Below are 10,976 nucleotides of genomic sequence, written 5' to 3'. Positions count from 1 at the left end.
TGATTCATAGTAATTTAGAATAATATTGATATTTAGTATTTTATAATAATGGTAATACTTAGTAATTAATAATAATAGGTATATTTAGTAATTTATAATAATAGTAATACTTAGTAATTAATAATATTCATTAGTAATTTATAATTAGTAGTAGTAGTAATTATTAGTAATAGTAGTAAGTAGTAATTAATTTAGTGATAATAATAATTAGTAGTAATTATTAGTAATAGTAGTAAGTAGTAATTAATTTAGTGATAATAATAATGGAGCATCTACAGAGACAGGTTTATCTTCACATATTGAACGAGCAAGAATTGGAGGAGAACATTTTAAAAATGATGCTCTCAGATGAAGATAAACCAAAGAGTAAAACTGATGAAATGTATGTGAATAGGGTTGAAGAAGGATACCAAACTGATATGTATTGAATTAAATAGCGTACTATGATGAAATTGACTTTATTTTAGATCACAAGAGATACATGGTTCTTAACCTAAAACCTAAGAAGTAAGCGCGCTTTTCTACCTTTCATCCTCGACATCTGTCATCTGTCACGACTCGCAAGGTGGGTTCCGTTATACACAACATTTCTCCCCTTCTATAAAGAAAGCTTGTTGGGTGGTTTCACAGCTCTCCCATATCTGGTAACCACTGGCAAAAGTGTCTGCTCAGATTCTAGAAGAGGGGAAACAGGGCTTCTAGATGTCGCATCAGTTTGACTATGCCTAGGTGAACTACTAGTAACAGTGTCATTATAACTAGAATGTGGAATTGCAGTATTGTTTTCCTCCACCTGAAGGTCCATGTCATCACTTACATCAATATTAGGCAGGCGGGTGGCTGCAGATGTGCTCTCATCAACATTTAAAGGCGCTATTTGAATCACTGCACTCTCACTCACTTCACTCACTTCACTTCTAGGTTTTTCCTTAGCTAGACGTATGCTGTCAGCATGCACAAATTTTATAACATTATTAACATTTACAAGGTAAGTACAATAACTTAAAACTTTAACTACATTTCCCAAGTCCCATACATGTGTACGAGTATTTTTGACATATACTTGGTCATTTGTATTATACAATTTAATATTTCGAACTGGTTGATCAGAGTTTACAAAATTACCATTTTCAGATGGTCTTAATAAATCATATCTGGTTCGAGGTCTGATTTTAAACATACACTGAGCTGGAGAAATGCCTGTTGTAGTAGAAGGAGTATTGCGGTAGGTGAAGAGGAAATTAGTTAACTTAATTTTCACAACAGTTAATGTTATATTTTCTGAACATGAAAATAAATTGCGCTCTAATGCTTTCTTTACTGTTTGGACCCCTCTCTCTGCTAGTCCATTTGATTGTGGATGATATGGTGGGGATTTAATTGGTTTTATTCCATTACTCTGACAGAAGGAAACAAACTCTGCTGAATTGAATGGAGGCCCATTATCAGAAACTAGCTCTACTGGTAATCCAAAAATGGCGAAAACATCCCTTAGTACCATTATGACCTCCCTAGCTACTGTACCATTTTCCATTAACCTGACTTCTATCCATTTAGACTTATTGTCCACTAAAATAAGGAAGGTAAAATTTTGCTTCTGGAAAAAATCAACATTTACCCTATAAAAATTATGGGGTGCTAATGCCCATGGTATGCCATTTGACCTATTAGGAAAATTCTGAGTAGACTGACAAACATTACACGATTGAACAAACTTATCAATACTTTCATTCATTCCAGGCCACCAGCAATAGGATCGCATTAACATTTTTAGTCTTACTATGCCTGTATGTTGTTCATGGAACAAATTAAGTACTCTAACCCTGAGTGAGAATGGAATTACTACTTTAGTACCTAAAACCAAACAATCTCGTTCAACCGAAAAGTTATTTCTAAGTTTAAAATATGGTTTTAAATCATCTCCCTGTACATAGTTTGGCCAACCAGATAGGGTTAACTCAACTACTTTGGACAATAAATTATCCTGCTTGGTTGCTTTGGCTACATCTTCAAAGTCCAAAGGGACTTCACTTAACATGTTAAATGAAAATATTTCACCAGACACCTTAGTACTATCCTTACAAGGTAAACGGGAAAGGGAATCTGCATTGGAAATTGAACTTCCCTTCTTATATTCTATGGTATAATCATATGCTGACAATGTAAGGGCCCATCTAGTTATTCTTGACGCGACTGTTACTGGAATGCCTCTGTTAGCTCCAAAAATGTACTGCAAAGGCTGATGATCACTGACAAGGGTGAACTTCCGACCATATAAATATTTATGAAACTTACGAAGAGCAAACATTATAGCTAATGCTTCCCTCTCTATATTTGAATACTTTTGTTCTGCTGATGATAAGGTTCCCGAGGCAAAACAAACAGGCCTATCCTCCCCATCTACTCTGTGACTCAGTACAGCTCCTACTCCAAAACCACTACTGTCACAAGTGACATATATTGGAAGTAAAGGGTTATATAAGGTGAGTACTTGGTTTGACAAAAGCAGTACCTTACTGTTGTCAAAAACCTTCTGACAATCTGTTGACCATACAAAAGAAACATTCGACCTACATAACTTGTACAACGGACCTAGTTCACAGGACAGCATAGGCAGAAATTTAGAATAATAGTTAAGAAGACCTAAATATGATTTAAGTTCCGTTAAGTTATGTGGGGGTTTAGCTTTCTTAATACACTCTACTTTTTCTTCCGTAGGGTGTACCCCTGACTCATCAATTCTATGGCCCAAAAATTCAACACTTGTTTCAAAAAATTTAAATTTTCCTTCATTAATTTTTACATTAAATTCTTCTAGACGTGAAAGAACATTAATTACATTATTATGACAATTTTCAAGAGATTTACCATAAATTAATATGTCATCGATATAGCATTTGGTGTTTGGTATACCTGCAAGAATATTTTCCATTACTGTCTGGAAAATTCCAGGTGCTGAACTAATGCCATATGTTAATCGATTAAAAGTAAACAACCCTAAATGTGTGTTGATGGTAAGTAATTCTCTTGATTTTTCACTAACTTCTAGTTGCTGATAAGCTCCCTTTAAGTCTTAGGGCCGGTTGTTCGAACGCTAATCAACAATGATCATTATCAAATAATTAATTACTGTCAATGTCAACTTTGTTTGGGTTGTTAAAAAGTCTGTGGAGTCTATAATCAATTAATATAACAATAATTATTAACATAATTAATAATAAATCTCATAATTGTGATTAATTATGTTTTCAGCAACCCAAACAAAGTTGACATTGACAGTTTTGGTGACAGTAATTAAATATTTGATAATGATCATTGTTGATTAGCGTTCGAACAACCGGCCCTAAGACTGTAAAAAATTTATTTCCCGACAATTCTGAAAATATGTCCTCTGGTAGAGGTAATACACAGTGATCTGACTCAATAACCTGATTTACTGTTTTCTTGAAATCTACACATATTCTAAAAGATGTTTTCTCTCTCTTCGGAACAACCACTATAGGACTGGCCCACGAACTAATTTTAGTTTTAGTTAAAATTCCTGACTCTACCATCCGATTCAACTCCTCCTCTACCTTAGACTTAAGGGCATATGGCATATCATATGCTCTATGAAAAATAGGACGTACATTATCTTTTAGTTTAAATTCAACTTTAATATTTCTTATATGGGAGTTGGGGTCATCTTTAAATACATTGGAATACTGTGACTTCAACTCTGATATAAGGTGACTTTTATGCTGATTATAACTACAATCATTTACAACATAATTTAGTTTTGATTGCATGTCTGACTTTAACAAATTCTGATCTATACCCATTAAACTTAAATTATTCTTACTTCCATTATTTTCACTGCTTGATACACTATAATCAAGTGTTAACTGATTAAACAAGGCTGTCTTCCAAGAAGGATTGAAAACATTTAGCCAATTCCTTCCTATCAAAGGCAAAAACCTATTTGAGCTTTCAATAACTAATAATGGCAACAAGGTTAACTGGCTTTTATACAAGACATTTACATAAATTTGACCTACAACTGAAATGTTATTGCCAGTAACTGCTCTTAACTTAACATTAGTACTGTTCATCTTGCATTTACTAAAATATTTTGAAAAATCACTTACGTGGATGACTGACTTACATGCACCACTATCGATTTCCATAACTAAGGGCACACCTTCAACTTGCACATTCACTTTCCAGGGCTTTTCCATACCCGTTCACTTCTACCTGATTAACTTTTTTTCTTTTACAGACTCTACTGGTGTGTCCCACTTTTTGACAGAAAAAACATTCCCAATTAACTGCTGGGCATGTTTCTGGTTGATGTCGTCTTCCACATCGAAAGCATGGTTTCAACACTGACTGGTTCCTGGACTCTGACTGACTTTTGACTGACTACGATATTGCTTACTAGACATTTGTAGTTTGCCTACTGATACTGCTGCCACCCCTTGAACAAGCTTGCTTTGACATTCAGCTGCTTCTTGACTTAAGGCTTTCTTACAAGCATCTTCAAACGTTAGGGTCTCAGCTTCGCTAAGTAACTTAGTCCGAATATTAGTATTACTAATACCGCAAACTAACCTGTCTCGTAGGGCTTGATCGAGGAATTTCTCAAATTTACAAGACTTTGACAGTGCTTTTACTTCTTTTACATACTGCTCTAGCGATTCTTCTGCTTGTTGGTTTCTACTATGAAATTTGTATCTTTCATAGATTACACTTGTAGCTGGTGCATATCTGGCTTTAAGTATCGTTACTAACTGATCGTATGTTTTCATTGCAGGGGTATCTGGGAATAAATATGTTTTCAACGTATCATACGTTTTCGCACCCATAAATGTTATTAAATTTGCTACATTTTTTTCATTTTCAGTGTCGTTCACTATGAAATACTGCTGCAAGCGCTCTTCCCAGGCTTCAAACGATTCCTTCACAGCATTAAACTCGTCGAACTTTGGCATATTGACTACTGTCCTGAACACAAAATTTGCAATGACTTATACCTGCTTATACCAACGTGGCGTTCTTTCCGAATCGTCGCCAATATGATATGTATTGAATTAAATAGCGTACTATGATGAAATTGACTTTATTTTAGATCACAAGAGATACATGGTTCTTAACCTAAAACCTAAGAAGTAAGCGCGCTTTTCTACCTTTCATCCTCGACATCTGTCATCTGTCACGACTCGCAAGGTGGGTTCCGTTATACACAACACAAACCACTTTAATAAATAAATATATGGTTGATATTGGGTGCATTCAGCAGACTCAATCGATGACTAATCGCTTAGTGATTTTCTGCTGAATGCCACATAAATTCGCACCTTGAAAACCATAGGGCAGTAACTGCAAAAATCATAATATCGAGTTATGAGCATTTTAAGTTTTTGTAAAGTTAATTTTATTTCCTGTAGTTCCAAAAATTAAGCTACAAACCTGATATTTAGTATAATTGTCTTTAATTTTGCATATTTTTATATGAATTAAGAAGTACATAAAATTTCCTCTAGGAAATAGGTATTTTAGCACATACGGCCGTATGGTTTTAAAAAATATATCAATTTTCGCAAATGACGCAGTAAAAATGCATATCAAATAACCGTTTTTTTATTTAAGATTGTACAAATTTTTAGTGTTAACACTTAATCAGAGTCTTGCATATTATAATCTGTCTGTTCGGTTTCTATTGTTGCATTGGTCACGTGTAAATCTGCATAAAACCTATGATAGTGCTCTTGAATAATATTAGCCTTACATAGTGAGAGTCTACGTCTATATCTTGTTTTCTGAGATTGCATATTCCTGGTGGATGCGAATATGTTTTAGTTAGTTCCATATCAGCCACCATCCCTCGTTGCCTTTACCTTATATTACTGGTTCTGAACTCTGTATCGCTGAAGCTTGCCTTAACGACGTTCTACACCTTCGTTGCGGGTTATGCCTCTCAGAGGAAAGGGGGGAAACTTATATGGAAGAGAAAGTTGGTAACAATGCATTTATAGCAGAATACTTAAATCATATGTTTCAGTATTGAATACTTTATAAAAATAAATTATAATAAATTACGAAAATTACGGAATAAATTACGGAATTAATTATAATAAATAAATTAAAAATAAATGGTACGGTACACAATCCTCATTTTTTAATATGTTATTCCTTACAAAAAAACCTTTAATTTAAGCACAAATAATTAAAATTCGTAAATTTGGGTCAAAAGTTTTTAAGAATTCCCATAAGAGCCCATGTTAAAACTTAACTTTGACCCTTAATAGTAATTAAACGGCACGGTAAAACAATTTTTAAAAAATCAAGTCTTAGTTTTTTGAAGTAAACTATAACATACCAAAATTTCATTCAAATCCTTAATTCTTTGCCGAAGGTGTAGAACGTCGTTAACCTAAAACTTATTTTTAAATGTCTTTTCCACCTAGCTCATCTTATGTCATTCCAGACGATCTGATTTCCTTCTTCGTCAATGTTATAATTGTTCCCCATTTCCTTACATCGTTTTTAAAGTCCAATATATCCGATGTACACCTTTTATTAATTTTATATAAGGTTCACCTGGCTTTTTCGCTGTTTGAACTACTGTGAACCATTGCGCAGCCACGTAAATTGGTCATCTTTTAAAGCCTTTTTTTGTTTCTCAATCAAAGAATTCACGTTGTCTCCTGTATTTTGGGAGTGGCCCGTTATCAAAAATTTGTGGGTGGTTTTAGGTATGTTCAATTTCTGTTCTGCATATTGATAAAGATAGACAATATATTTGTTCTTATTTTGCCCATAGTAGTTATCTGAGTATAATATTATTTCTTTTTCCCTGGCATGGTTCCTCAGAAATTGTTACAGGAACGACGCTATTTCATTTGAATCACGATTAGCAATTCGCTCGAACCAAAGACAGAAGTGTCCTGCATTTGTGGTTAGGTAAAAAATTGTGAAATTAAATAATGTTGATAACCTCCTTTTGTAATAAAATAAAGAGACTTCACCTGAAGGCGTCGGTAATAATGATTGTAAATCAAAACAAGCAGTGATGCAAGTGTCGGATTTTGCATATTTTAAGTCATTTATTTCTCTTTCCTATTGAGTTCCACTTCCTGACGGTGAGTATTATAGGCTCTTTCTAATGTCGATTTATCTAATTAATTTATGTAACTTTCTCACAGCAACCAAAGGTATTATAGGGCTTAAAGAAGTCTATAGTAAATTCCATGTGAAATATGGTCATCATCGTAGCGTAATTTCCGAACACCGAACCTTTTTCTTTGCAAAATTTTATATAATCGCGATGAATATCAGCAAGAGTTTTGTCATCGCTGACGAATTATCTGGTAGTTTGTTTCCTTAGTTAGTGAGATTCCACTCTAGGAATGGACTCGATGTAAATCATTATGTTTTTTTCACGACTTCGTTGATTCTTTTTCCATTCTTACGAGTTCCTCGCTTTTCTTTTGGGATAAACCCATCTGCAGTACGTCGTTGTATATTAATTTGTTATAGTCTTGTCGCTTATTTCCAGTGTTGCAATGAAATCTCTATGCAGCACTCTATGTTTTGTTGCATTCAAAGGATTTTTCCTTAGTACATCTTGCTTTTATTTTACGAGCGTGGGTCACATTTTGCACATATATTGCCATATAGATCTGAGTTTCTGTTTCAATTTTAGAACCGTAGAGCATCAACTGCAAATAATGCCTAATGGTATAAAAAGAAGAATCGATTTTTGAAAAAAGCCATAGGGATGTATCTTTCTGGTGCCGAACTTAAAATGTTTTCCAGATGCTGCTATATAGCATTAAAAAATATATTTTTTTCCTATTAGACTGCATTCAAAGGTCATTTCATGAAAAAATTGCAGTTATTGCCATATGGTTTTCAAGGTGCGAATTGTCGATTAGTTATCATTCGATGGCTTATCGGTCGCCATTTTAAACATCGGTTTTGAAATATGATTTCTTAGCAAATCAAAATAAGATTGACGTATGACGTGTGTCTAACACGTATATTTTAAGTTATGTATCTTAAAAAAACATGAATTGAAGGCAAGGAAGGCTGAAAGGCATATAAATCACGCTGATAAATATCTGAGCTGCTTTGTTGGATAATTCGTATGTACCTATTAGGTTTACCTATGTCGCAAGAAATTCAAGAATTTGAAAATATGTATGAATTAAATGGGGTTATTTATAAATTACCATTTCATAATAATTTTTATTTCTGTTCTTGGGGTGTCTTTCACGTATTTGCAAATCATTTTGAAAAATGTGACAGTTGTCATAACCTATTTCGTATGTACAAGAAAGTATACCATTCAGAAGAATCGTTAGCGATTACACATCGCTAAGTAATCGATTAGTCATCGCAGTTTTCTGCTGAATGCAGCCAATGAAACCAAGTTCCATAGTTTCTTTCGCGTGACGAAGAACCAGTTCCATTTCTTGTTATGTGCTATTAAGGAAGACATAACGAAATCTCCTACAAGAATGGTAAGGAGAGTGATAACACCAGAAGAAAAACTTGGTGTCACCTTAAGGCTATGGGTACATAATTCGCAAATATTTTACGTGTATCCCTACTTTATCTGTCTTTACACGGCAAATTACGTGTAGTAAAATTCACACTGGTATGGATATGTAAACATTACTAAAATGTCATTCTACTTGAAAATGTCATCATTAATTTAAAGAGATGGCTTTTGAATGTTTTTGGATAACTGTTATTTTTATAATTGCAAATTATTAATTCAGTTAAAAAATGTGATAATTTTTTCACTAACTATGTATTCAGTGATTGTAATAATTTATTTGTACAACAAAAACTAATACTCAATCGAGAAAAGAGGAAAAGTGTTAAAGTGATTTTTTAATAATATATTGTTATGGAACGCTTACAATTTTGAACATCTTTAACAACAAAATACTTGGATCACAGAATATATTATTATCCTGATGTATTCTCTGCTTGGATCTTCCACAAATAATGCACAATAAATAACTTTTTATTAAGTTCACGTATTAAATCAATTATCAAATATATCAATAATATTTAATCAATAACTTAAAATATTCCCGATGCTATGTCAAATATTTAAAATTGTCGTGATTGTCACTGATTGTCAGTGTCTGACTGACAATATATGCTGACAATATTATATTCGGCTGAGTGCGTTGTAAGACAGAGATAGATTTGGAAAATATTACCACGGCATTGTGTTCATTTTTTTCGAATCCTGAAAAAACCAATAAATATTTTTGAAAAATTTAAACGCAGAATGAAAGACTAAATTATTACCGAGGGCCGAAAGTCCCTTAGAATAAATAAAAAGTTTATTTTGAATGAGATATTTGGAATTAAAAATCACACTAAATTTTTTCTTAGTTTTTCACCCCTGTAACTTATTAAAATAAACATTATAGAAGTTCTCAGGGACTTTCGGCCCTCGCTAATAACGTAATCTTTCATTCTGCGTTTAAATTTTTCAAAAATACTTATTAATTTTCTCAGGATTCGAAAAAAATGAATCCCCATTTGAATAGCATTGCAGCCGAAAATACGTACCGATCCTCTTAAGGTTAGTTAGTTATTATGTTAGTAATTATGAAAACAACAGCATTGCTTATTTATATCTGGAAATTACATATTATTAAAATATTAATTAATGCTTGTGTCTTGTTTCAGATTCTTGACAACAGGAGAATTGTTCCATTCTTTGAGGTTTCAATTTAGAATATCCCACAATTACATAAGTGTGTTTGTCTCTGATGTACTAACAGCTATATGTAAGAGACTAAAAAATGTGTTAATGCCTGCACCGACAGAAGACACATGGAAAGCAAATTCAATAGAATTCTGGGAAAGATGGAATTTTCCAAATTGTGTCGGTGCAATTGATGGAAAGCATGTTAGAATAGTGTGCCCTTCCAAAAGTGGCTCTCAATTTTTTAATTATAAAAATTATTTTTCAATAGTTTTGTTAGCCATAGTGGATGCAGAGTATAAATTTACAGCTGTTGATGTAGGCTCCTATGGTAGAGAGGGTGACAGCAGCATATTTACTAAGTCTGCATTAGGCAAAAGTTTGTATGAAAATACAATTAATTTCCCTCAAGATGCTGCATTACCTGGCTCACAGAAAGTGTTACCTTTTGTAATTGTTGGAGACGAAGCCTTTCGGCTTCACAAAAACTTAATGAAGCCCTACAATAGAGTGCAGGCCAAGGATGACTTCCAAAAGGCAATCTTTAATTACCATCTATGTAGAGCCAGGCGGGTTTCTGAAAATGCTTTTGGAATTCTCTGTCAAATATTTAGAGTGTTTCACACTCCAATCGCTGTTAAAGCAAAAACATGTGACTTTATAATTTTAGGTGCATGTCTTATCCATAACTTAATAAGAAATGATGCTCGAATATCCTCGCATCAGAGCAACGAAGCTGGTAGCAGTACAAAAAATATGATTCCTTTGAATAGAAGTGGAGGTTTTGCCCAAAGTGAAGGATTTAATGTGTGAGATGCATTTAAAGAGTTTTTTGCAGCTGAGGGTAAAGTAGAATGGCAGGAAAGAAAAATAGGAAGGATGGAAAGAGAATAAATCAATAAAATATTACATGATAAATTGTTTTTTTTTTTAATGTAAGGTAAACGATGATTATTACAAGTAGAAACTTTTAATACCAACTACTATAGGTTACACAGAATAAACCACAATATTTAGAATTATCTTTTATTCTACTTATCAGTTTTCAGTTCAGAAATTGTTATCAAAATAAAAATTCAATAAACTATATTTTTATGTGATAATGATTTCCTATGTGGAAATTAAAATATCTAATAAAACATAATTTTGGATATTAGTTTTGTTTATTCCTAGTAAATATTAGTATTTACTATTAAACAGATGGGCAGAGTATTTCAGTATGGACTATACAACAATAGTGAGACCAACAATGTTGTATACA

General features: G+C 33.1%; 1 protein-coding gene across 1 annotated transcript; it reads left to right on the top strand.

The window, feature by feature from the left end:
- Window positions 1-263: 263 nt before the first annotated feature.
- Window positions 264-10,528, top strand: LOC126885473 (uncharacterized). The gene is made up of 2 exons (XM_050652046.1): window positions 264-382; window positions 9,697-10,528. The coding sequence occupies exons 1-2, from the start codon at window positions 264-266 to the stop codon at window positions 10,526-10,528; spliced, it is 951 nt and encodes a 316-aa protein (XP_050508003.1).
- The last annotated feature ends 448 nt before the right edge of the window (window positions 10,529-10,976 follow it).

This window comes from Diabrotica virgifera, chromosome 5 (genome assembly GCF_917563875.1).
Source record: "Diabrotica virgifera virgifera chromosome 5, PGI_DIABVI_V3a".
NCBI lineage: Eukaryota > Metazoa > Arthropoda > Insecta > Coleoptera > Chrysomelidae > Diabrotica > Diabrotica virgifera.
This window is presented reverse-complemented; position numbering and strand designations above follow the sequence as displayed.